This window comes from Actinia tenebrosa, unplaced genomic scaffold, assembly GCF_029948245.1.
Source record: "Actinia tenebrosa isolate PJP-AT-01 unplaced genomic scaffold, QUT_ActTen_1.0 PGA_scaffold7__59_contigs__length_16204524, whole genome shotgun sequence".
Classification (NCBI taxonomy): domain Eukaryota; kingdom Metazoa; phylum Cnidaria; class Anthozoa; order Actiniaria; family Actiniidae; genus Actinia; species Actinia tenebrosa.
Window position 1 is genome coordinate 4,619,174 of NW_028292584.1, and position 27,945 is coordinate 4,647,118.

Sequence of the window (27,945 nt, forward strand, 5' to 3'; positions counted from 1 at the left end):
ATAAAATAAGACCCCTTTACGACAAAAGAGTGTTCCATAATGCATACTGTCGGGGTTCCTGTGGTTTAGGCGGAATGTCCATGCCAAAGTGCAAAAACCTCACCCCCACCCCCACTGGTGCAAATAGAGCCATTGTTATAGTTTCTCATTTCAGACCAATGATTTGTCATTCCCTAGAGTATCATTTCTTTGTTTAACAGTTGTGCACGAGAAGACACTTGAATATGGATAAAACTCAAACAAAGAATCTTGTTCTCAAGACCATGTGTCATTCCCTAGAGTATCATTTCTTTGTTTACCAGTTGCACGTGAGAATTAAGACACAAGGAAAACACATAAATAAGAATCTTATTCTCAAGACTGAAAATTGTCTCATGGTTTGAAATTATGCTATAAAGAGATAAGATAAAAGGGTCTCAGTCTATATACTAACTGGGAATTTTGCTTTGATGATATTTTTGAGTATTGCTGGTTTGCGTCGGTTTTTCTCATCTACAAAAGCCTCCTTCACTTCATTGGGCAAGTCCTTACAAAACTTGTCATCTCGTATCATGAAAAGAGCTGGACAACATGTAAAAAACAAATCTATATCAGCTGAAATAATGGGGTTTGCGATAAAATAATTATTCAATATTTTTATGTCATTATAAGAAAGTTACACTTGAAGCTCAACCAAGTACTGATGGATGAGTGAATGGATGTGATTGGGTGGGATGGAATGGGATGGATGGATTCACAGGTTGAAATGGGTCGCGAATAGTGTGGTCATTTATGAGAAAGCTACGCTTGAAGCATGTCCAAAGTACTGATAAATGAGTGAATGGGTGGGGTGGGATGGGATGGGAAGGAATGGGATGGGATGAAATGGATGGGATGGGATGGGATGGGAAAGAATGGGATGGTTGGATTCACAGGTTGAAATGGGTCGCGAATAGTGTGGTCATTTATGAGAAAGCTACGCTTGAAGCATGTCCAAAGTACTGATAAATGAGTGAATGGGTGGGGTGGGATGGGATGGGAAGGAATGGGATGGGATGAGATGCATGGGATGGATGGGCTGGGATGGATGGATGGATGGGATGGAATGGGATGAGATGGATGGGATGGATGGATGGGATGGGATGGGATGGTTTTGGATGGGATGGGAAAGAATGGGATGGATGGATTCACAGGTTGAAATGGGTCGAGAATAGTTTGGTCATTTAGGAGAAAGCTACACTTGAAGCATGTCCAAAGTACTGATAAATGAGTTGGATGAGTGAAAAGAATGGATAGAAGAACCAATGGGGGGTGATAGAATGGGAACTAACATAAGCATAGGATAAAAGATGACTTGCATTTATAGTTGAGATCAATGGGATGTATAGACGGGATAAATGAGATGAGAATGGATACAAATGATGGTAGAATGAATAGAATAACTGACTAAAACAGACAAATACAATGTTATTACACAAGTTTGTTTCCTATGATTCTTTTAAAAAGTTCTCACCATTAGGATTACATCTGCGAAATGCACCATGTACTATCTCCATCTCAGTTAACGACAGACCGTACACCCATCCATAAAGTTCAGCAAGGTTATCTGTCAGGTCTCCAAAATCTGGAACCCAGCCTGAGCGACCACTAGGGAATAAAACAGAATGACATTTCTAATTTGGCTGCTTCTTTTCTATTAGCATTGTACAGCCATTGAAATATTAATCTCACTTTGTGAAGCATGGATGGGCATAGTGGGAGAGTGCTCGCCTCTTGTCAATTTGACCCAGGTTCGATTTCTGGTCTTGGTGTTGGATGAGAGTAGAGTTGCTTGTTGGTTCTCTCCTTTGCTTCAAGGGTTTTTGTCTGGATTCAATGGGTTTTCTCCTTTTCAACTTCTAGATTCCAATTGAAATTTCAGTGGAAAAAAAGTTCTAGCTACTCTGTAGAAATACTACTGCTAGCTAAAACCCATTTATTTATTATTTTTATTTATTTCCTATCTAATAAGATTTTGGCCAATTATTTCCAAATTTATTTTCTTCAATTTTTTAGTCTTGGGGTTTCAACAAGTGCACACAACCTTAAGAGAAATGAGTTAGAAATGCTACTATCATATGTGTAAAGTGCATGCATATAGTAATCTCGTATATTACCATGTCAGATTCAAGAAGTATGGCATAACATTATCTTTGTAACAACGATCTATCTCTCCTAGACATATGCGTACTGTTTCCTCTGTTGTCGAATCTTTAGGGACACCCTAGAATAGCAGAAGCCATAGAAAGAAGCTTAACACCATCTACTGCACTGATTAAGACAATGATTGCAACACTAGGGAAATCAGACAAATTTATATATACACTGCCATCAATCAGTGCATACAGGTATATGTAAAAGTACTGGACAATTTCTTTTGAGACAACAGTGCATATATTGCCTGATCAATCAGCGTATAATAATGACAGCAGTGGTAAATAATCGTTATGTTATTTAAGATGTGGGTAAAATTGGTGGTCTTGTCAAAAATTCCATAGTGTGATAAAGCAATGTTGTGCAATACTTCTTACCCATCGAAGATCACACTCAACAAGATGAAGCTTTCTCTCCTCACACCAGAGACGCAGATCAGGAAAAACCTGACAAAAATGACATGAAATGAATAAATGAATAATGGATGGTAGATTGATGGATGGATGGATGGACGGACGGACGGACGGATGGATGGATGGATGGACAGACAGAGGTATGGAGGGTCAAACTTACTATCTTTCAAACGTTATGTAAACAAATTGAAGGAAAAAATAATATAGCATGAGCTTTTATTACACAAGTGTGAAACAGTTTAATAATTTGTATATATATATAAATAATTAATAATTTCAAAAACATTTTAAATTTTATGATATTAATTTATCAAATTTAAAAAGTTCACAAAAGCAAGAAGATCCATCTAGAAACTTTTGAAACTGTATACATATTTTCAAAACATTTTTTTCTTATTACGCACCTCTTTGACTAACACTTCTCTTTCCGCATGAAAGTCTCTAAAAGTAGAAGAGACGAAGAGGCGAATGGTTTTCCATCCTCTTCTATTTTGAACGGACTTCAGCTTCCACGCACTGTCTTCTGTACAAGTTTTCTCTACAATATCCCACATTGTTTCAGGACTCGAAGGCCTCAGTGCAGCAGCTTCAGCATAAGAAAGCAAGGGTTGTTTTTCGATGTCGTTGCTTGACATGAAAATATTCGTATCCTCGGCCAACTCGACTTTCTCGTCATGATAATCAGATGAAACACTTCGAAAGCTTCCCGATTTTGTAGGACTGGAAGGCTTGAAAGACCTCTTTCTCGAGAAATTGCAGCAGCTAGATGCCCCTGAACCCATAGATGAAGTTGTATAAGGTCCTTTACGAGTTTAAAAAGAAAGTTTTTGGGAGCCCAAACTCATTGAAGGAACCCAATAAGCTTATATACCTAGGACGAACAAACAAGGTTCCGTTTTCAATAGGCTTGATTGTGCATAAAATATTTAGAACTAAGAACAAATGTTATCATTAGGAGGTCTATTGTTTATGAGACTTATATTAATCGCAATCACCAAACCATGGACAATTTAATCTGAAACACGACTGAATTACTCCGGTATTTATCACTAACCTGAACAGAAATCAATCCTAGCGCCATTTTCCCCACCATCTTGGATTCCTTTAGAGCAAAATTCAGGAATGGAATGGAGGATCCGATTAATCACCAGATTCTAAGCCCCAGATTTCTCTTTTAAAACTTTTGACTTTTTGATATCGTGACAGTAACATTTCAGGGTTAGTTTAACAATAACAATAAATTTACGTCATACATCAATTTTAGAATGTCAAGCATTTTTAAAACAATTTATAAGCTTCAATTAAAAAAAATTTTTTTTTGTGCATGATTTTGCGGAAAATGATTGAAATAACCGTCTAATAAAAAATTCTTAAGGAGTCTCGTAGTTTATTTTGTGTAATATAAAATATATTCATTTGTCCAAAATTTATGGCTTGCGATCAGTCTCCCAAATCAGTTGAAGACTCCAGCCACGTTTAGACCAGCCCTCTTTGCTTTATTTGCTTTACAACAAAGAAAATCAGGATCGGTCAGGTGGAAACCGGATCTCCGGATAATCTAGAAGTCCAGCGAAAAATCTAAAATACTAGTTAGGTGTCTGGTAAAGTTGAGCGATGTATTATGTCGCTCAAAACACTCGTTAGTTATTTCTCAAAGGTTCAAAGACGTGTGAAGTTGCTCAAAATGCTAGTTTAGGTATCTGGAAAGTTCAGCGGCGTGTGAGGTCGCTCGAAATACTCGTTAATCATTTGGCAAAAGTTCAGCGGCGAGTGAGGTCGCTCAAAATGCTAGTTAGGTATTTGGCAAAAGTTCAGCGGCGTGTGAGGTCGCTCGAAATACTCGTTAATCATTTGGCAAAAGTTCAGCGATCGCGTGGGGTCGGTGTCCACTGGTAGAACGAAGCTTGGGATTGGACAAAATAACAAAAACAAAGAAAGCATGGATTATGGTGAACAACTTGTATTGTTCTACATGTGCGCTGCGTTTTTTTGTTTTTTTTAATCTCACCATTCATTGTTTGTTCATCCACTCCCAGGCTTCGTTCTGCCTGTTGTGTGTTACCCATCGCGTGTGTTGTAATGGTTGGGGTTCCCTCCCATTTCCCCCTGCTAAGCCGCCTCGATAGGGTTATCTAATACCCTTCATTACTCTGTCCCTGGACGGGGTATTTCGGGGCTGCTTCGCTTAGGGTTGTTTCCCTTCTCCAGCACACCTTTTCTCCGGTTTCCTATTTTCTTCAGCGCTCCTAGCCTGGGGAAGTGAAAACTTGTTCAGTAAATGTTTATTGGTATTACTGGAAGGGAGATACCCCAAGCGCAGCAGCGCTCATATCCCTACCCGAATCGGTTGCCAAGTTATTGCATCTCTCCAACCTTGAAGCCTAGAGTTCTGAGCTTTGGGAGAGTAGGTACTCGATTCCACCGAACTATCTATTCTCTTGCCTGTTTCCCCGCACCCCAAACTATTAGCCGGCGCTTGATTACGAGGTAGTTGGGAACAGTTGCCGGAGGGCCGATTTTTTCCCCATATCTTATTCCATTCGTGCCTAGGGCTTTGTGGGCGAATTCTCATAGTGAAAATATATAACGATTCTTCAATCGAGTGTAGCTCCAAACTCATTGCTCTCAGCTATTGTTTTATTGTCTTCATGGCTCTGGTTCCCTGCAACACCAAGAAATAGTCCTTTATTTTTTATTCAATGAAAATAATATTAGTGTAATGTTAATATATATGCATTATATATCGTTGTATAAATTTGCTAGCAGTTTATGATTATATAAATCTACAAGAACTGCCTGGCAAAAAAATTATACATATATATATTTCCAACCTAGAATATTTAAGCGTGAAAGACCACATATCTTTTATTCTTACGAATTTATAAAATTCAAGGTCAACTAAATTTCAGAATTGCCTTAGGTTAATAAAATATTTCAAATTTCATTTAATAAATTTAGTATCCCTAAACTGAAAATATTTCATACATTGAGCTCCAATGCTTTATTCTTCGATTGCACGTTACGTCATCGCGGCCATGTTGGTGCCATTTAACAAAAGATTTCTCATTAGCATTCATTGTTAACAGCACCACAATGGCCGCCATGTTTTTGTCTTTTAACTCTCTTGGGAATGCTTGCAACCCATCAATATAACAACTTATGCACTTGTCAAATGGCTTAGGTAGTGATTTTACACTATTTCTTTAAAAAGTGGTCCCTCGAAAATAACCTGAACTTGGATACACTTCTGTACGCAGGGAACTCAAGAATGGATCGCAGTTCAAAATAACTGATTGATTGGAATATTATTAATATTGATTACAGGGAATGGATTCAAGCTGTTCCAGCTGCTTGTCGTTCCCTTTGCTCTTTGATACGCTTGTACATCTGCTCCTCAAGAGTGTCCTGTGAACGTTTGGTTTTGGGGTGGGCTGGGCCAAGAACCTAAACAGATAAAATGGTTATAGAACAATTTATCCATGGGCGGATTTATGGAAGGGGGGGGGGGGGGGGGGGTTCTCATTTATTTAAAGGGGTCACCTTTTTTATCCAAATTATCCCCAGAACACAGAAGTAAGCTGTTTTGAAATAGCCAAATACTGCTGTGTTCCTTGATTACTTGGCAACAAGCAAAGACGTACACAATGTTGGTAAGGCTCTGTAAGGATTGCTGCGTGCCTAATATCTCCGTAATATTCAATCTCATATTAGTGACAGAAGTCATGCCGCAGGGTCCTGTGAACCTTCGGTTTTGGGGTGGGCAGGGCCAAAAACCTAAACAGATAAAATGATTATAGAAAAATTTATCCATGGGCGGATTTATGGAAAGGAGGGGGGGGGGGGGTGGTCTCATTTATTTAAGGGGGTCACCCTTTTTATCCACATTATTCCCAGAACACATATTGAAGTAAACTGTTTTGAAATAGCCAAATACCGCTGTGGTTTTTAATTACTGGCAACAAGCAAAGACGTGCACAATGTTGCTAAGGCTCTGTAAGAATTGGTGCGTGCCTAAAATCTACGAAATAGAGTGCAAACAATATATCCGTGAAACTCTTATTCCTAAATTGTTCAAAATAGTGCTAGTTAAACAAAAGAAAACAATAGAATTAGCATAAAATAGTGTAAGTTAGTATTACTAATAGAGTGCAAATAATATACCCGTGAAATAATATACCCGTGAATAATATACCCATTGACTCCGACGAAGGACTAACGTCTGAAACGTCAGTTACTATTTTCACTACGGTGTATAACTTATCATTCTACGATAATTGTACCCGTGAAATAGATAGCTAGCTAACTAATTACTAACTTTGTGCTATTGGTTGCCTAAGTCTAATTAGTCAAAGAAATAGGCGAGCCGTGACGGGTGAACTTGTGCACGTGTGCTACTCAAGGGCGCGCATTTTTAAATATTTTAAAGCACGCTTGCAAAAACTGAAACAATATTTTATTGTACATGCTTTCCCTTCGTATAATTTGACACGTTCGCATTTTCGAATTCGTATCTGCTAAACAAACAAGTGAACTTGATTCATATTTTATGACTTGATATTCAGCTGATGACTGTATAATCTTCAAATTGTCTAGTGTTTAAGTCATTGCTTTTTCGTTCTTAAAGCTAAATTACAAACGACGATAGCTTTTCTTCATTAATTGTCCACACTGCGGGCAGAAGCAAAAGTGGCGTTCTACGAAGCTCAAACAAGTAGGGCTAATACGGTTCAAGCGAAATGGTTTTTGGGCTGGCCAAAGCCAATACGCAGAAGACACCTGGAGTACTGGAACACAACATGCACATTGGAGTAATTTATGCCTTTCTCGCCATTTCCAAGGAACAAGTAAGAAGATTTTATGGAAGATCTTGGCGAATTTATATTTAACTTGCTTTTTAAATTATCTAATCAATAACGATTTTGATGTTCTACAAATTTTAATTATAAAAAACATAAAGATAAAAACGGTAGAAAACACGTTCATTTGCGTACTGGGTCTTTTTTAGCTATAGTTGTTTGAGTCTTGATTTGTTTTAGTTTATAAATGCGTATTGTCTTGATTTTTAGCAAGATACTAAAATAAACATGGTAGAAAACACGTTCATTTGCGTACTGGGTCTTTTTTAGCTATAGTTGTTTGAGTCTTGATTTGTTTTAGTTTATAAATGCGTATTGTCTTGATCTTTAGCGTGATAAAACAAATAAAAATGGTAGAAAACACGTTTATTTGCGTACTGGGTCTTTTTTAGCTATAGTTGTTTGAGTCTTGATTTGTTTTAGTTTATAAATGCGTATTGTCTTGATCTTTAGCGTGATAAAACAAATAAAAATGGTAGATAACACGTTCATTTGCGTACTGGGTCTTTTTTAGCTATAGTTGTGTTTGAGTCTTGATTTGTTTTAGTTTATAAATGCGTATTGTCTTAATCTTTAGCGTGATAAAACAAATAAAAATGGTAGATAACACGTTCATTTGCGTACTGGGTCTTTTTTAGCTATAGTTGTTTGAGTCTTGATTTGTTTTAGTTTATAAATGTGTATTGTCTTGATCTTTAGCGTGATAAAACAAATAAAAATGGTAGATAACACGTTCATTTGCGTACTGGGTTTTATGTGTCATGATTAACTGCAGAATTAAATGTGCGTCTTGTGTCTTGATTCTTAGCTCAATTCAATAAACTTGTTAGAAAAAACGTTCATTTGCGTAATGAGTTGTTACTCTAGTAAACGCCCGTGCCCTCGTCATGCCTCACTGAAGTCCTATGTGTTGTCTAATTAAGCACTAACTATCTCCTATTTAATCCTAACTATTTCACGGGTATATTATTTGCACTCTATCTCACGGATATATTGTTTGCATTCTATTAAATCTCATATTAGTGACAGAAGTCGTACCACAGTGAAACGTTTAGGGTTGGAAACATGAAAGAAATTCTGCACACAGCTAAACGTTGCACTTCACTCGAAGAAATTGGACAGCTTAAAATGTTGTGCGCTGATTTAACCATACGCTTATGAGGTACTCACCTCCATACAAACTTTGTTCCACTTGACAAAATAATCATAAGCCTTCTGAAAGTCTCTATTATCCTCGTACAGGATTCCAATGTTCAAATACAAACGAAGAACCAACATGTGTTTGGTACCATAGGCTTTGGTGCACAAGTCGAAAGCCTGTCTTAACATCTGAAATGATGAAAAGGAAGTGTTACACATTTACTATGCCTTTGTAAGATTTCAAGACCAAAGGTATTGTTTGGTGGTCACAAATTAGAAAAGGTGCAGTGCAATCAAGCTTTGCCCAGAGGAAAACTAGTAAGAAAAGGCGCTGCGTACTAGGCCAGAAAAAGCGGTGCGCAACCAAGTGTTGCTTTACAGAACATCGGTCAGAAAAGGCGGTGCGCAACCAAGTCTTGCCCTGCACAAACATCAGCTAGAATAAATATACGAAGATGAAACCAGTTAGGTAGACTTGCCTGCTCTTTTTCTTTAAAGTACTTGGAGTGTCTTGGGTTTATAAAGGACTTGGTCATAATAGCCTCGGCCAAATGACCGTAGTCTCCTTGCTGTTGAAAAGGAAGGAAATAAACAAGCTTAATTTTAAAAGGGAAATAATAATAATTGCATAAGTTAAGCCAAGAGACCAGACCTTTTCTGAGATGGCGAACATGGTGCATTGTGGTCTAGCTTGGGTACAAACATCTTTTGTTCCTCATGCCGTAGATGGTGTCGTTTGTACTCAAGCTAGACCACAAAGCATCGTATTTATTGACTGACTCAGAGGAGGCCTATGGTCTCTTGGTAAAGTATAGACGGATCTTTATCAGTCTTGTTTTAGCGACGCTGACAATGACCAACATTTTTTTCTCCTCCCGTCTAAATGCAAGTCTACAAAATACGATAATTGGTAAGAGAGTCGGATTTTATTGCGGAAAGCCGTAGTTCAAGTCCCGGTCAGATCAAAGCTCTGATCTTAAAATAAATGAGGTTCACAGCAAATGATTAGACCTTCACCGTGGCTCGGATGACCACGTTAATGGCGGTACCGTCCTTAATCGACCAGAGATGTTTAAAAAAGGACCACGACTTTTGCCGTAAGCAAGAACGAAGAAAGTGTAAGGAGAAGCACGAGCCGTAAGCGAGTGCTTACGGCGCTTCCTAAGTGCTTTATTACTGAACGGAGCACGGAAAAAGCTGTTTTATTCGTTTTATTATATACTCACTAATATTATTACGGTATTGAATAAATTTACGCAAAAAGAAAAACGGTCGCAGGATCTAGCAGCACTTCGCACGCGCGGATGGCACAGTTTTTTGACCAATCGGCGCGCGCGTACTATCTTAACTATATAATAAAAACGAAGTTGGTATAGTATATACCATGAAGTATGATGAACTCACATTTTGAAAGATGGCTATTGATTCGTCGATAATCTTGAAGCAATCTTTTCTATGCTGTTCACCTTTATCTCTCTCTAAATCCGCTACAATGCCAAGATGATGAGCAATGAGTATTCCTATTAATGCTTTTTTGTGCTGAAACAAAAATATTGATATAAATGATCAATCGATCAATGTCGATCACTTTATACATTCATTCCTTCATTGATTCATTCATCATGCATCATCTCATTCATTCACTCACACACAGTAAGGGTAGATAGAAGATGGAAGAGAAGAGCTGCAGAGACAAAGGGGTTTGGCAAGATACTCCACTCACAGGCCCTTCTTAGTTGTACAATAGTTCATCTACATTCTACCAACCTCATTATCCTCGCCCTCTAGCTTTTCTCGATAAGCGAGCGACTTCCTCGCCAGTGCCACAGTTTCTTTATCTTCTTCTAGCTGATCCATTGTCACAAAATTGTGGTTCTTAACGATCTAATAATAATGGGGGAAAAAACATATTTTATTCTAGTGATTAAAGAGTTTGAAGACTCTGATCAACTAAAGAAATAGAAAACGCGCGCGCGTGCTGTGTGCTGTCATAAAGCACGCGGGGGTCGGCAGAACACGAGAGAAGTGTTAGGAGAAGCACGATGCGTAGCGGAGTGCTTCTGAACAGTTCTCGAGTGTTCTACCAATCCACAAGTGCTTTATAACTGCACACAGCACAGCAAGCAAGTTTTTTATTTCTTTTATTAAATACAAATTACTATAACCGTTTTTTTGATTAGGAATAACGCAACTGAAAGTGCGCGCGCGTGCTGTGTGCTATCACAAAGCATGCGCTCCCAACCAATCAGAACGCAAGATTTATTATACTTGTTTAATAATAACGAAATCTTCATTACATAACGCGTTCTACTCAATCACGTCAGTTATATGGTCATGTTATAAAAGGAGATATTATAATGTCGGTGTACATTTGGTCATTGAAAAGTTTCAAAATACATAGCAATACATACATATATTAATAGATCATTAGGTAAATATTACTGTACCTCGCTTTTCGTTTTTGTCATTAGATGATAGATGTCAGCCATTTTGTCTGTTCTCGCTCCTAGGTTTTTTTCCTCGATTTCAAGGAGTTCTTGAAGAAGCTTGAATGATTCCTCGTACTGACCTGCTTGAATGCTGTATTAAGAAATGTATTATATTAAAAACGATATTATCTTCAATATCATTATTTTAAAGGGGCACTTGAATGAAAACGCCCCAATTTTTGAAAATCCGAATAATTGAAGTATTTGATGATTATACAATTTTTGCCTGGGATCCACTTGCTGTTGAGATATTTTGGGTTAAAAGTGAAAAGAATAATAGGGTTGAGTAAATGACGTCATTTACTCACAATTTAGATGCTGAATAAAATTGATAATTTTTTCCCGCCACTTTTGACTGTGAAGGAAACATGTTGCTTGGCTATTATCTGGGCCATATAGATAAGTTTAAACAAGTTTCAAGTCATTTAATTTTCATTGATTTTCATCCAAGTGCCCCTTAATGACGATGGTTATGATCATGATACGGTGGTGATGGTGATGATGATGATGATGGTGATGATGATGATGAAAACTTATAACTTGTCAATTAATATCACGATAAGAACTATTTACAAACACTCTATCCACGTACTTGTGCATCCAAAAAATTAAAACAAAAACAAAAACAAAAAACATATAAAAACAAATAAATACAACTCACAGGAAGTTGATAACCATTTCCATCTTCTTGGAATATTCTTCCAGAGGTACTTCAGCAGTCTTGAGAACATCCAATGATTCTTTGTAGAGCAGAGAAGCTGCAGCGTAACCTCCAGCCTTCTGCCATGAACTCAGTAAATCAATACTGAAGTCTTCGGAGTATAATCGCTGGAAGATCTCCCAGTCTAACAGACACCGTGTCAGACGATTGTGGTCAAGAAGCTGCTCCAGATGGTATGGTAGTTCCTGAGGAAAATCGTGACATCATTTCCGGTTAGGACTTGAACCAATCGAAATGCTACATCTGAGCATGCGTACTTAAGCGTGCATTCTCGTCCAGTCCCTGCGCCCTGCAATCTTCCTGCACTTGCTCAACAAATTGCTAAATACGTATTAAGAGCCTGTATTTTTGCTGGTCAGCTTAAGAGCGACTGTCCAGAAATATCGAGCAAAATCGAAAATTTGTGGCCACAATCAAAAAAATAAAAGTCCTTCATTTTTGGTCTGTAGACACTGTTTGATGAGTTTATGAACGTACTGGGGTCGGTTTTTCGATCTACGTAAAAAATCCGGATTTTTTCGAAAAAAACGATTTCACCCCGTGTCGGTCTAAAAATTGCTCAAGAAACGGCTGCGAATTACGCTTTCAAAAACATTCTCGCTCCAAGTGAAAACCCAAGTTACAATCAAATTTACAACTTAATTCAAGAAAAGGGGTGTTGAACAATTGTTCCAGGTGATTTTAGACGTTTTAAACTAAACTTTAGATAGAAAAAAATGCATTCTTCCAGCACAGTTATTCACAGTCTCGATTTTACCTCACATTTATAAAAGCGATTTTTCGCATGTGGCCATTCTCCAATTTTTACAAAACTCAAGCTGTACAATGTTCAAATGATAGAATAACACGAACTACAAAAATTAGTTTGGGTTTTTCCACAGGCCTTATGAAAACTTTATGCGAAGTTGGAAAAATTTGCCATGTAAATATGCAAATTAGCAGTTTGTTTACATCTCCACACCACAGATCACGGCCGCGAAAAAAGTCATCTAAAATAGTTTTAACAGCTTATTAATCCACACATTAGCCTATCTAAGGACTATCTAAGTATGATTGGCCTTTGTTATTATTTTAAACGATTATTTGTTGAAGTTAAGCCTACACTTCCGGTGTTGAAGACACTCAGCTTGCTTGCCTCGGTGGCATTCCATCGGTGCGTAGTAAACTTAGTAATCATAAGTGACTGTTAACATGCTCTATAAACGTTACTATTCCTCACTAGTGGTATCCAGCTTATCACATAGTATTTTCACATACTGAGTATGCTTGAAAGTTTGCATTACTTTGTAAATAAGCAGGGATCAAACCTGTAAAAGCGGATTATGTGAGCTGATGGCGTGACAAACAACAGTTTGCGCGGAGCCGGACGTGACGTCGTTTGGTACAGTACGTTTTTTGCCTGAACATCTTGTGATTTGGCATAAACTAAAGAGAATCACTCATTATCAAGATTTGTTTTTTTTTAGCTGTCATATGTTTTCTTGCTTGATCGAAGTCATGTTTAAAATTGGTTACATGTATGAGTGCAGTTGTAGACGGGTATACAATTCCCCCTCCCCTACCCCACTAGCTTCATGGCTGTACAATAGATCGAATGTATGATAGACTCGCCTGGTTTCGTGGAAGCGTAAATCTGATATAAGACTATGAGAAAAAGGAAAATACATTTTAAAGTATATATATATATATATAACATTTTATGTCGATAGTGCGATTTGATAGAACTGTGATCTGAACATGACGCGTGTGTGGCCGAAATGTCCAGGAATTTGATAGTTTCAATCAAATTCCAAAAATTTGTTGTACCTTACCAGGTAGACAAAAATAAAAGCAGCATTTAACAAAGTGTTTATAGTCAGTATAGAAATTTGTTAATTATGGTGAGCATCAGTTATGGAGGCTCGTGAATCATGTTCTTTTCAAGCTATCATTGGTGGTCATTGTGGGTTTGACCCAAAAGAAAGAAGTAGATCTGTCACTAACGTTCCTTTGACAAGATGTAAACGGGATATCGCCGAGGACAAACGATGTTTTAGTATAGTTGAAGTTGAAACCGAGGTCGAATTAATTCTCGCAAGAGTATGTATTTTTGAGCCCTCTAGAAACATAGGCAGCCCTACAATCTGTCGGAATTACCGTGCGTTTGGGTGTCAGCTGGAAACGGACATCAGCGAAATGTTCTGTACCCGTAACTCTTTCTTTGCACAAAGCCGATGTCAAAGGGAATCCAAAAGCAGAGTGGGGTTTGAGCAAAAGTGGATCGAAAACTGTGTTAAAAGAGACTGGTGTTTTTCTTACTGTTGGTTCAGGAAGGTTGGTGGATTGCTAGCATTAAATTGACTAATATATACGGTCTATACGACGCCATGACTACTTGCGCAGTGCTCAGTCGTGAAATTGTGCAAGCTTGACGCTACTACATCATTGACTAGGGACTGGTCATAAAATATAGGGGGGGGGGGTGGGGGTGTGCAAAATCAGAATAGAATCAGTGTTTTTCATCGTGGCCCACATAAAATGATGCTGAAAATCCTGATGACCCAAAACCAGTTTAGAAGCAAAATTGCAGGCCCACCCATTTTAGTTGTCAAATTTTATCAACAGCCCACCCCTTTTAAGGAGTTCAAAATTATGTGACCCATCCCCTGATTTTGCCCCCCCAACCCCCCCCCCCCCCAATACTCTATGACCAGTCCCTTACACATATAGAAATAGTCTTGGGGAGGCCAACGAAGAGAGTGAAGTTATCTTACGAATGGAAGAATTGACTTTGTTAAGTCGAACAACACGAGGGACGCAAGCTACTTGATTGCAAATCGATGTGGGATGTGGTTCGATGATTCCAGTTAACTTATTATATAAACTAGTTCTTTGATGTCTGAATTCCATGAGACATTAGGATGCGTTCATAATGTATGGCAGAGAGTGGTGGTGAGGGGGGGGGGGGGGGGGGGGGGAGATGAAATTTAGGGGGGATCGGAAAAAGTTTTACCAATAAAAAGGGGGGGTGGGGTGGGTGGGTGGGTTGAAAAACTTTTTTCAGAGAAATGGAGGGGGGGGGGGGGGGGTTGCAAAATATTTAGATGAAGCTACGAGAGTTTGCCAGGGGAGGGGGGTATATTATTTTTTGGGGGACTTTTGGGTGGTCTTAAGAATTGTTTTGTCATTTAAAGATTTCATCTGCCCCCGCCCCTTCTGCCATACAATATGAACGCAGCCTTATTCAAATCGGGGTCTTTTTGTCGTAAAGAACAATATCATTGAAAGCTCATAGAGAGTCTTGATAACGAGTGATTCTCTTTAGTTTATGCCAAATCACAAGATGTTCAGGCAATAAAAAACGTACTGTACCAAACGACGTCACGTCCGGCTCCGCGCAAACTGTTGTTTGTCACGCCATCAGCTCACATAATCCGCTTTTACAGGTTTGATCCCTGCTTATTTACAAAGTAATGCAAACTTTCAAGCATACTCAGTATGTGAAAATACTATGTGATAAGCTGGATACCACTAGTGAGGAATAGTAACGTTTATAGAGCATGTTAACAGTCACTTATGATTACTAAGTTTACTACGCACCGATGGAATGCCACCGAGGCAAGCAAGCTGAGTGTCTTCAACACCGGAAGTGTAGGCTTAACTTCAACAAATAATCGTTTAAAATAATAACAAAGGCCAATCATACTTAGATAGTCCTTAGATAGGCTAATGTGTGGATTAATAAGCTGTTAAAACTATTTTAGATGACTTTTTTCGCGGCCGTGATCTGTGGTGTGGAGATGTAAACAAACTGCTAATTTGCATATTTACATGGCAAATTTTTCCAACTTCGCATAAAGTTTTCATAAGGCCTGTGGAAAAACCCAAACTAATTTTTGTAGTTCGTGTTATTCTATCATTTGAACATTGTACAGCTTGAGTTTTGTAAAAATTGGAGAATGGCCACATGCGAAAAATCGCTTTTATAAATGTGAGGTAAAATCGAGACTGTGAATAACTGTGCTGGAAGAATGCATTTTTTTCTATCTAAAGTTTAGTTTAAAACGTCTAAAATCACCTGGAACAATTGTTCAACACCCCTTTTCTTGAATTAAGTTGTAAATTTGATTGTAACTTGGGTTTTCACTTGGAGCGAGAATGTTTTTGAAAGCGTAATTCGCAGCCGTTTCTTGAGCAATTTTTAGACCGACACGGGGGTGAAATCGTTTTTTTCAAAAAAATCCGGATTTTTTACGTAGATCGAAAAACCGACCCCAGTACGTTCATAAACTCATCTAATAGTGTCTACAGACCAAAAATGAAGGACTTTTATTTTTTGACTGTGGTCGCCCCGTGCTCGATATTTCTGGACAGTCGCTCTTAAAATAAAACAAGGCCCTCTACTCTAAATATTGACAAATTCGATTGGCTAAGGCATTTTCCTAACTGCTAACCACAAAAAATGTAGAAACAAATGGTACGCGTTTTCCGCCAAATTATTAATGAATAACACTTTAATAAAGTTAACCATTGAAACAGTTTACCTCTGATTTTCTGTCGTAGTCATCGCAACTTTCAAAAAACTCTGCATGTCTTCCATGCCAGAATGCGTACTGGTGCTTGACGTAGCCCTCAGCGCCACTGAAATATCTAGAGCGATATCAGAGAAAATCAGCAGGATACTTAACTCAAGGAAACATTCATTCTTATTCGGACTTCGGTTTCATTCTTATTTTGGTTTCTTTTTGTTTTTGTGGATTTGGGATGGGATGGAGGGGTAATAGAGTAGGGTGTGGGGGTGGGAGAGGGGGAGTTGATGGGCTTTCCAGCCACTGAGCTCAAGTCACCAAGGAGAATGAAGAATATATACATACCATACTCACCCCTCCCCCCATTGCAAGTTAAGGAAACCATTAATTGAATATATTAAGAAATGTATATTTTAACTAACCTTCTTCTCACAGCTTTACTAATAGAGCGATGATAGAAATCCAACCGACCCTCGCCCAAGTCTCCACACGGACGGAGAAGCGGCTTCAAGGCTCGGTAGACTAGGGCCCACTTTGCTGCTGAAAGAAACTTCTTGGTTTTCTTCTTTGTTGTTTTCTTCTTTCCCTTTTCCTCGTCCTCATCCTTCTTCACTACATAAGTCTCATCAACCGCTTTCTGGAGTTTGGAGGCAACAGCTTCTCCCTCGTTCTCTATATCGAAGTCTAAAATTGAAAATATAAGTAAAATCCCACTGAAAAATTCAATTCTCATAAAACCAAAAACCTAGCAATGAGATCGCTGTGGAATCCTCCAGAGGAATCCCAACTGAAGTATAAACACTTTGCCTACCTATTGGCGCACTAACACCATTCATTTGAGCCGACTCTTCTAAAGATACTTTTTCATCGTATTTGGGAGGAACAAGATTTTGTTCTTCGGCCAACATTTGTAAAATCTCTGTCTCTAGGAGACCATGACGTGACGTTTCCAGCAAATACATGGTGGCAATAACCACAGGTCCCCCATTTTCCTTTTCAAAGCGCATCAACAACTGCTCCTCGAGACTGAAGAGAAAACGTATATTAAAGACATCTAATTAGTTGATGTCCATATTCTTTGTTTATTTATAAAGCAAGTAAGTGCCAAGGGTGAGGCGAGGGTTGATTTTGGTTCACTCTATACCTGATAAGATCATCCTCCAGACTCATAATCTTCTCATCCATCTGGTTAAAGTGTCCAAACACTCTCAGCTCCTCACAGGCCAGGGTTAACCACAATGGGTTGGAAGAACCTTCTTTTTTGAGGAAGAGTTCCATCTGGTGTTCATCCAGGCGTTTGTTGTAAATTTTAAGGATATTTTCTACAATTGCCTATAAATTATGATAGAAAGTTTAAGTCAATATTTCATCAGCATGGAATGTTTCCAAATTTTTTTGTTTTTTTGAATTTTTCCAAGTTGCAGCAGTAGGACCTGGACTAAATTCCCTGAGAATCAAAAACAAAATTGCCACATCGGGTTTGAACTAGTTCTACTCCTGACCTGTCTTGATGCATAATCCAGCTCTCCACAGAGTATTTCTTTGGGTCCTGATTTGTACGCCCTCAGGATCCTGTGACATTCTGTGTGATCAATCATTGACATGATGACTCTAACATTGGGGGATAATGTCTCGGGCAACCAGCGGGTTAAATAATGGATTTTGTCTTCATCAAGCTGAAATATAATTGAAAACCATGTAAGGAAAAATCTGGTCATTTCTACCGATCAACGCTTGGTTAAGAAAAACGTTTGCGCGTAACATACGAGTGACGTCTCACGATCTATCTTACATTTGCTTTTGTTGTTGTATTGTTAAGGACAAGGAAACAAAAGGCACATACGTGGAAACGTGCATTCACTGCCAGTCAGTAACATGACACGTGAATAAAGAAGAAGATGATGGTGGTGGTGGTGATCATGGTGATAATGAAGATGATGACATAATGATGATGATGATTATGATAATGGTGGTGATGATGGGTGTAATGATGATGGTGATGATGGCGATGATGATGGTGATGACAATGATGATGATGGTGATGATGATGTTGATGATGACAATGATAATGTTGGTGATGATGATGGTGATGATGACAATGATGATGATGGTGATCTTGGTAAACTTGTAAGTTTGTTTGTTCGAATTTCGCCTTTGTCTTCGTTTTTATGACGTCACGACTGCGCTGCGCTATTGGGCTTCCTGTGCCAATGATGAGTGGCTTATCTTTATCTATTTTTCTATTTGTATTTTAGAAAAGAAAGTCCGGATTGGTTTACATGTTAAAAGAACAAATCAGCTGACATTTTTTAATGATACAAGCACTCTGTGGCAAAATGGTAAAGTTCCTTTCTACCAAAAAATAATGATGATGGTAATGAAGATGATGATGGTGATGATGGTGATGATGACAATGATGATGTTGGTGATGATGATGGTGATGATGACAATGATGATGATGATGGTGGTGATGATGGTGGTGGCGATGATGCTAGTGGCGATGGTGGTGGTCACCAGTGTGGTGGTAGTGATGATATTGATGGTGATGATGATGATGATTATCATCATCAACTTATCCATACTCAACGACCTGTGTCTAGCAGAGCAATCTAGTCCATACCTGGTTTATAGCATCTACTATTATAATAGCTGGTTTGGTGTTGGCATTTGACAAAAGACTATTAGCCATCTGCATCAAGGAGTCCAAATCACTCACTACATCTTTCTATAAACAATAACAACACAAATAAAGGATAATTCATTAACAGGTTAATGTTCAACCAAAAAGGTAAAGGATTTATCCTTGGGTATCTAGAAATCCTTTAACCCTGAAACAATCTCTTGGCTGTTCAAAGTCAGGACAAAACTCACAGATTGAATGAAGGATTTCCTAAAGGTTCTTCACTAGGATTGGGATTTGGATCAATGGAAATGGAAAATAGAATTTAAAAAAAAGGTAAAGTGACTCTATTTAACGTCTGTAGTTCCTTCAGCTACAAGACTGGTTTCTCAGGAAGCCGACGGTGCGCACTTAACCCCCTCCCTCCATCAGTGCTCTGTTTTAAGAGTATTTTATGCTGAAACTACATGGATTATAGAGAAGTCGAACCTGTTGAGGAGATCCTGAGGATTGAACCCCAGAATCAGAAATAGAACTAAATAGTCCCTACCCATTACTTAGTAACCAATATTTTTCAAATTTCCTTTCGTGTACTAAAATCCCTCTTCCCCTTACCTCTTAATTTAGAGAAAGGGTAAGAGTGCTCTTATAGCTTGTTCTAGATTGTCAATGATGTGACAATTTACCTTTGATGTTCCCAATTCTCTTGTTAATCTTTGAAGGAAGAATGCAAGATCTGTGGAGCCAGGAGTTGCTCCAACAAAGTGGAAGAATACTTTCCAACCTTCTGTAGGTCTAGAAATACAAAAATGAATAAATAAATGAATCAGTGAGTGAGTGAGTGAGTGAGTAAGTGAGTGAGTGAGTGAGTGAATAAATAAATAAATGCCAGCATCTAAATATAGAGGAAAATATTTATTGATAACATTTTTTCCCCCAATTTTATATTCATCTCATCCTCAGGAACCCAGGGGTAAAGTTCTGTCGCTCGTTTCTTGCTCCGAGAAAAAGTTCCCCTGGGCACGAAGTCTGTTAAAGCTTTTTTCGGAAGTCCCAATTCAAAATAATGCTATCACATGTTTGTTTACAAATACTTGATGCTTATTGGTTGACCCCAGCGGCTCTACCAATTGGCAAAAAAGAATGATTGAGACTTCCGGAACAAGCTCTAACAGACTTTGTGCCCAGGGGTATTTTTTCTGGGAGCGAGAAAAGAGCAACACAATTTTACCCCTGGGATCCCAAGGATGTATTCATCTTTCAATTTTATTTAAATTGGGTACCCTGTGGATTGGCTGAAGCATATTTGCACCAACCTCCCTGGAGGGGGGAGCGTGGCCAGGGGAGAGGGGAAGGGTAAGATACATTGTAAGAGATGACAAGAAGACTTACATTGGGCATCTGAGTTTTTTGTTTGCTCCGTTTCTTAAAGTGTTACTTGCGATACGTGCCATAATTGCTGATTTCCCTGAGCCAGCATTTCCCACTAGTAACAGGGGAGCTTGAGTAGTGTCTGTTTCAATGTAGCTTTCAATCTGAAACAAGGAAGACATCAAAGAATGTACATAATACAAATTTTTCTTATGCCCTCCCACCCCTTGGAAATTCCAATCCAAGGTATGGATATTCTCTGGAACTACACAATATACCCTCCTCAGACCCTCCAAACCCCTTGGAAATTCCAATTGGGGTGGGGGGGGGGGGGTATGGGAATTTGTTTAGTTTTACACAATATACCCTCAAACCCATTAAACCCCTTGGAAACTTCATTCCCCCTCCATGGGGAAGGTATGGATATTTTATGGAACTTCACGATATACCCTTGTCAGATTCTCCCCACCCCTTAGATACATGTATCTCTCTCCATGAGGAATAGCCTGCGAAATGGCCCTCTAGTGTGGGGGTTGGGGAGAAGGGGTGATCCCAATGCTGCACCAGAGAGCTGTTTCACAGGCTACATGAAGAAGGTATGGATATTTTCTGGTACTACACTGGCAAAATAGCCTCTTCAGACCCTCCTTTTCCTCATTCAATAATATTTTTTTTTGGAAAACTAGACATACATCAGCTATGATCTTGTCTCTTCCTAAAACAACTTCAGAGCGTGTATCTACAAATGACTGCAGAAGAAAACAATATGACAACAGTTAGTTGTACACATGAATTGTTTAAATGCCACAGGAAGCCCAAATTACATTTCTGCGATGCTATCTTGTAAGAAAATACTCCAGTATCGAGTTCTCTGTTGCTCAGGGTAGGCCTGTGTTGCAGTGAAGGTTCATGGAAGTTGGAAGTGTTTGTATGGTTATGCATTGTGTAGTTCAAGAAAATATCCATACCCCACCTATGAAAGGAATTGGAACTTTTGGAAGGGAGGGGAGTCAGAGAAAGAACAGAATTACAGAGTTTGTATGGAAAAAAATCGGAAGTTCCTGAGGGTAGGGGGTCCTTTTACAAATTCTCTCCATGGAGCGGATATGAATATTTTCTGGAACTACACATTCTTTACTTCAGTGTTGCTATTTGTTGATACCTAGGAACCAGTCATTATTTAAGTCAGGGGGGGGGGGGGGGGGGGTAGAGGAGAAAATGGGAGGCCCTCGATTTTTTTAGTGGAACATGAGGGGGTCTTGAAAGGTCAAAAGGAGGATTCGGAGGATTCAGAGGATTCGGAGGATTTTTTAAACGATTGAAAAGGGGTATCTGAAAAACATGAAGATGCACTTCAACTTAAATAATGACCCTTTAGACACTGATACAAAGCTAACCCTGAGAAAATCAGTCTTTAATCAAGGAGGACAGCAGTAAAATCTAGAACTTGACAAATAAACATTATAATGAAGATCCATAACAGAATATGGGAATGTTATTATTAACAGCTTCTCTATTTGCTTAGTTGCCAAGGCAGGGCTTAAAATAACATCTGAACAGTTGCCATTCATATCGTGTTTCTGGCTCAACATTACTGGTCAAAATGGCCAGGAAGGCAAAGATTTGACCAGTGAGACAAGTTCAAATTTTGGCTGGACATTTTGGCTGGAATATTGCCTGATGACCAGCTGTTAATTTTAGCCCTGGAATAATATCAATATTAATAATATAAATAATAATAATATTATTATTATTAATATTATCATAAATATTATTATCACCATCATCATCATCAATTATTACCATCATCATCATCATCAATTATTACCAACATCATCATCATCATCATCATTATTATAGGTACTTTTAGCCTCATATTACCTCATGGGCACTTCTCTGCGCTTCGAGAGGATCTTCAGGAGTCGGGTCAAGGGGGTATTGATAGGCAATACGATCCTTGAAAAAGTTGAAAACCTAGAAAGAGGAAAAACAAAATTGATCTGTGATTTAGTCATGCACTGTCTTTGATCAGCTTGGAGGTTGTTTCCAGTATTAATAAAATAAATTGTGAAGGTTTTGCAGACAAGTGCTTCATGTATACTTACAGTTTTGTAAAATACTGAATCACTTCCACTCAGACCCTTCAGTTTCAAATCCCTCTCATCGTTAGTTTTTTCCACTTTTGCTAAACTGCTTGGCTCGCATTCCACTTCATAATGTGCAATATTTTGAGACTGTAGAGAATACATTAAAGGTAAAAATAATGTCACTAGGATTGAAATTAGCTGTTCGTAGTGGTGGCCCATTTGCCTCTGGACTCTTATGCATTTACCATTCCTGGATGGACAGCCGGTAGATCGAATTAGAATTTAGAAGTTGATTTTTGTAGAGGAAGGAAAAACCGGAGAACCCGGAGGAAAAACCCTCGAAGCGCAGGAAAGAACCAACAAAAAACTCTCTACTCACATACGACACCGAGACGGGCAGGGCTCGAACCCAGGTCTCATGTGTGATTCCTTGACTAAAATAAGCTTCATAAGTGAGTTGAGTTCATAGGGCCTCTTGCTCCTTGGTTCATAGGTTTATGCCCAGCCTTTCTCCCTCCACAAAACCTCAGCATCCGAAATTTCAATCCAATCTGTGACTTAGCCAAGCCCTGATTTCGATTAGCCCTGAGGTTGTTTCAAGGTTCAATCCGTGACATAGCCTTGCCCTAACTTAGATCTGCCCTGAGGTTTTTTTCAGGGTTTGATCTGTGAGTTAGCCATGCCCTGACTCAGGGTTCAATCTGTGTCAGACTTAGCTGTGTCCTGACTTAGATCAGCCCTGAGGTTGTTTCATGGTTCGATCTGTGACTTAGCTGTGCCCTGACTTTGATCAGCCCTGAGGTTGTTTCAGGGTTTTAGAAACTTGTGAATTAGAAAATTTTCATTAAAAAACAACATACTATATGAACATCCAAGAAAAACATGATTATAGTGTTTGTTCAATAATAGAGCCAGTCCCACAATTCACATTACATGGACATCGTAACTCTGCAACATGGTCACGTCATTATTACTTACTGGAAATTTTTCTTTCAAAACATTTTTTAATATTTCTGTTTTGTTCAGTTCATCCACAAAAGCACATTTGACTTCCTCGGGTAAGACATCGCAAAATTTAGCATCTCTAATCATAAAAAGAGCTGTAGAAAAGATGAGAAATGGAATATTGAAATCTGAACAAATGAAGCAAAATGACTGACATGTATAAATGAATAAATAAATGAATAAACAGGTTAATGAACAAATAGAAAGATTGGATCAGCACTTTGGATAGATAAATGGATGAGGATGGAAGGATGGATGAATGGATGGATGGATGGATGAATGGATGAATGGATGGATGAATGGATGGATGGGTGGGTGAGTGAATGGATAGATTGGTGGACAGATGATAGATGATAAATGAATGGATGGATGGTGGGTGAATAGATGGATCGTTGAGTGGGATAACTCAATGGGATAATTAAAAAAAATAGAAAGGACTTTAGGGTGAATATTAGATCTGAAAATTACAGAAACTTCTCACCATTAGGATTACATCTGCGAAATGCACCATGTACTATCTCCATCTCAGTTAACGACAGACCGTACACCCATCCATAGAGCACCCCAAGATTATAAGTCAAGTCTCCAAAGTCTGGAATCCAGCCAGAGCGATTACTGAAGGATGTTAATCAGAATCAATTGATACAGTAAATTACTAAATCATCATCATGATCCTTATCATTACATGTACCACCATCATCAACCCATCACCAATCATATTATCACCATCATCACCCATCATCATCAATAAAATCACCAGGCCACTATAGCATCATTATCACCATTACTACCATTATCGACATCATCATCATCTTCATCACAGCCATTATCACCACTACTATCATCATCGTCATTGTCACATCGTTACACATCATCATTGTCATCATCATCATCATTGTTGTCATCAGCATCATTAGCATCATCATCGTATCGTCCACATAATTATTATTATCACCATCACCTACCATCATTATCATCCCCATCATGAGTCATCATCATTATCCTCATCCATTTTAGAGCTTCTTTAAGCCCTTCAACAAATTCAATATAACAATTACTCACCAAGTTAGGTTCAAAAAATATGGCATAACATTATCCCTGTAGCAACGATCTATCTCTTCCAGATAGATTCGTACTGTTTCCTCTGTCGTCGAATCTTTAGGGACACCCTAGAATTGCAAAAATCATATAAGCAATCATTAATTTTTAAAACTTTTAAGTTTTATTGACCTCTTAAACAACCTCTGGGTTGATTTTTCTTTTCATTCACAAATATTTATAACGAAAACAAATGCATAAAAGTTACAACATTCATAACAAAGTCAAAACATCATAACTTTTAACTGTTTGTTTTTTCAACTTAGTATCTAAGGCAAAACCTATCAAAATTTTCAAACATAATTATTTACATGTATAGCTATCTCAAAAAAAGTTGAATACTGAAAACTGCATACTGATTAGTGCATTCCAAGACCAAAGGACATTGTAGGTCTCGTTAATTTGAAATAAAAAGTAAATACACAGCAATTGACTCTTTACACGTAGTTAGTATATTGTTTCAGATGGAATACACTAAAAATAGAATATATAATGATTATTAAACTTACTTTAGACAATGTCACTATGACCCACAACGAACTTCAGACTTGGAATGCACTCTGCAATATGCAGTATTCAGTATTCAACCTTTTTTGAAAAAGCTGTATACTAAAAGGATCTGACATGAATAGCATTTTTGGAAACCCTGAGGTAAAATTCTTTTGCTGGTTTTGAGAGACAGAATTTTACCTGTGGCTTCCCGAGGATGACATGGCACATGTTACAGCATAGCTTTATTTCTTACCCATCGAAGATCACACTCAACAAGATGAAGTTTTCTTTCTTCACACCAGAGACGCAGATCAGGAAAAACCTGAAAAAATGAATAAAATGATTGAATTAATACAGTCGTTTGCAACTAAGCATGAACAACAGACACTAAAACATGTTCTAATGGTGGACGAAACGTTGAAGCTAGTCGACTGGAACTTTGAGGTTTGGTGCCAAAGTGCCAGCCTGATGGCAACGTTTGTTCAAATATGCGTGCATGTTGATCTGTTGGTGTTGGTCATGGATTCCTTCGAAAGAGTAGACATAAGCGAGTTTCTAGAAAAGATCGATCCTGATTTCCTTCAGTAGTCTTCACATTTTTGAAAAAAAGGCTTTACTTCAAACAAAAGCATGAAGTACTGGAGAGAAAACGATTTTGATTCTTTCGAGATTGAAGTACTTGAAGGAATTTGCTCGCCCAACCATCCAACGAATCATTAGGAAACAACATGTTCTGGTTGACTAGCTTCAACGTTTCGGCAACCAGTTAGAACATGTTTTAGTGTCTGGTGTTCACGCTTAGTTGCAAATGACCGTAACGGATGAATAGATGGATGGATTGATGCACAGACAGACGGGCTGATGGACGAAGGGAAAAGAGAGAGATAGAAAGGCAGAAGAAAACAGATCAGGAAAAAACTGACAACACTTAATTCAAATAGACACGAATTTAATCATGACAAATATTGTTTAAATCCTTTAAGAAGAAACTAATGAGACTAAGAATGCTGACATTTTAATGCTATCCATCACAATGCCAAAACACACACGGTATCTTTGACAAGTCAAATGAAAAAGTACAGTAGTTTGTCTGACTTATGATGAGTTTGAAGATTTTCTTAGTTACATGTTTTAGTATAATAATTATACTAAAATGTAAGCCTCTTTGAATGTAAAAATGAGGTAAAAAAATACAAAATGCTTCAATCATTATAATGTTCATTAAATAATATAAACAGTCCACCAAAAACTTAAACAGGTCTCTATTGAAAAATAAATGATTAAAGCTATAAAAACAAAGATGACTAACAATATTCCTTCACCTGCTACTACTTCAAAAATGAATTGTTAGTAATGAATAATATATTTTTAATCGACAACAAAATAATTAATTATATTGATTCAATACATACAATTTCCTAAAAATAACCAAATATTAAGCTTGAGAAAACAAAAATCTAAAATAGCTCATAATTTACCAATATTTTAATTGGCACTGTAATGGTTGAGACAACAGTACAGTTGCGGCATAGAGCAGTTTTTGCATGACTGTGAAAAGCTCACTGCACGAACACGTTCTTGACACGGCTAGGCCGGATACACCAGACTTATCACATTGCTCAAGAATTCACTCTCCATCCAATCAAATACCCAGAACATGGCATAAACACGGCACGGACATGGTACGCCAAAAGTCATGGCACTATCAGACCAATCACATTGCACGAGAAAAATATCAGCCAATTAAAATTCTAGAAAACATCACGGTCATGGCATGGCACTGAGCTTATCACAGTCATACGAAAACTGCAATACCCTGCTGTAAATCAGAGTATGTAAATTGGTACCACATTTGTTTGATTGACGGCAGTGTTGCAATTGCCTGATTTCTCTGTGCAAGACTGCCATTGTCTGAATGAACATATAGCAATGACAACAGTGTGAATAAGCTTACTTTATACCGAAGGCTAAGATATACAACTGAGGCTACACACGAGGTTGAATGTAACCCTATACAAACCAACTATACTTAAGACCGGAAATGACGAACCCTTCGGTCTGGGTAGAATTAAATATTTTGACGTGGCTCAAAATAGGCCAATGACAACAGTGTGAATAAGCTTATTTTATAAATTTTTAATTTGAAGTTTTTAATAAATGTTTGCATGAAAACTTCAATAAATAAACTTATAAAAGAGATCAAATAAACTTTACGCTATTAGCAGATAACTTTAATTGTAGATCAAAAAGGAAGCCTTACCTCTTTGACTAACACTTCTCTTTCGGCATGAAAGTCTTTAAAAGTAGAAGACACGAAGAGACGAATGGTTTTCCATCCTCTTCTACTTTGAACGGACTTCAGCTTCCACGCACTGTCTTCTGCACAAGTCTTCTTTACAATCGCCCACATGTTTTCAAGACTTGAAGGCCTCAGAGCTGTAGCTTCAGAAAAGGAAAGAAAAGGTTTTTTCCCGTTGTTGTTGGGCGAAAAAGGGTCGTCAAATTGAGCGCTGTTATTCTGAGTTATTAAGGTAGGATTTGTATGATTTGGCTTAGAAAATTTCCAAGGTCTTGAGTTCCCTGAACCCATAAGTCTAAAAACTAGCAAGTAAACAACTACGAAGAAAAACTTTAAGATTGAAAGGAGATTATAGCTTTACTCGACAGATTCTAAACTACAATTGCGTATAATAAAAACCTCACAATATTATCAAATTTACATTTTGAACAAAAGATCCAGGTTTATTTACTTCTTGGTTGCCTAGGGAAACCTTACTGAATACAAATTCACACAATAGCAGGAATAATAATGAATATCAACACCAACCTGTAAAGCACTCATCATGGACGTCGCCATTTTCCACTCCGCCATCTTGGATTCTGAACCTCGCTTAGTTCTAAATAAAGTTTGGAATGATAAAAGTGGAATGCTGGATTAACGCGGATCGTTTATCATAGGATTTTAAAAATGTT

General features: G+C 38.1%; 2 protein-coding genes across 5 annotated transcripts in view; both read right to left on the bottom strand.

Annotated features, from left to right (window-relative positions):
- Positions 1-5,241, bottom strand: part of LOC116303929 (TPR repeat-containing protein DDB_G0287407) — a 28,247-nt gene extending 23,006 nt beyond the window's left edge. The window contains exons 1-7 of one of the 4 annotated variants that reach the window (XM_089040536.1): positions 4,924-5,241; positions 3,640-3,687; positions 2,990-3,357; positions 2,550-2,618; positions 2,136-2,242; positions 1,493-1,626; positions 434-561 (exon numbers count right to left, since the gene is read on the bottom strand). In XM_089040536.1, coding sequence (XP_088896662.1) covers positions 434-561; positions 1,493-1,626; positions 2,136-2,242; positions 2,550-2,618; positions 2,990-3,220 — 669 coding nt within the window. In that variant the 5' untranslated portion in view covers positions 3,221-3,357; positions 3,640-3,687; positions 4,924-5,241. The other 3 variants (XM_089040535.1, XM_089040534.1, XM_089040537.1) reach the window with 3 other exon arrangements.
- Positions 5,184-27,849, bottom strand: LOC116303939 (telomerase protein component 1). The gene is made up of 24 exons (XM_089040538.1): positions 27,800-27,849; positions 27,233-27,414; positions 25,226-25,294; positions 24,445-24,551; positions 23,864-23,997; positions 23,356-23,477; positions 22,396-22,524; positions 22,172-22,264; positions 20,983-21,039; positions 20,312-20,454; positions 19,606-19,714; positions 18,920-19,024; positions 17,802-17,975; positions 17,444-17,631; positions 17,111-17,325; positions 16,722-16,983; positions 16,315-16,420; positions 11,732-11,976; positions 11,029-11,161; positions 10,349-10,465; positions 9,986-10,120; positions 9,061-9,150; positions 8,612-8,770; positions 5,184-6,029 (listed from the first exon to the last, which is right to left on the bottom strand). Exons 2-24 carry the CDS (start codon positions 27,380-27,382, stop codon positions 5,919-5,921), a joined length of 3,153 nt encoding a protein of 1,050 aa, XP_088896664.1. The 5' UTR covers positions 27,383-27,414; positions 27,800-27,849; the 3' UTR covers positions 5,184-5,918.
- Between the last annotated feature and the right edge of the window lie 96 nt (positions 27,850-27,945).

What these genes read in the sequence shown, in the direction of transcription:
- LOC116303939 (XM_089040538.1), bottom strand. Translation starts at nt 27,382, where the DNA reads ATGTGGGCGATTGTAAAGAAGACTTGTGCAGAAGACAGTGCGTGGAAG. An exon ending in TCGCAGATGTAATCCTAATG is followed by an intron (nt 23,478 to 23,863) that starts GTGAGAAGTTTC and finishes TCTTTTCTACAG; the next exon opens with CTCTTTTTATGATTAGAGAT. An exon ending in GAGAATTGGGAACATCAAAG is followed by an intron (nt 19,025 to 19,605) that starts GTAAATTGTCAC and finishes TATTGTTTATAG; the next exon opens with AAAGATGTAGTGAGTGATTT.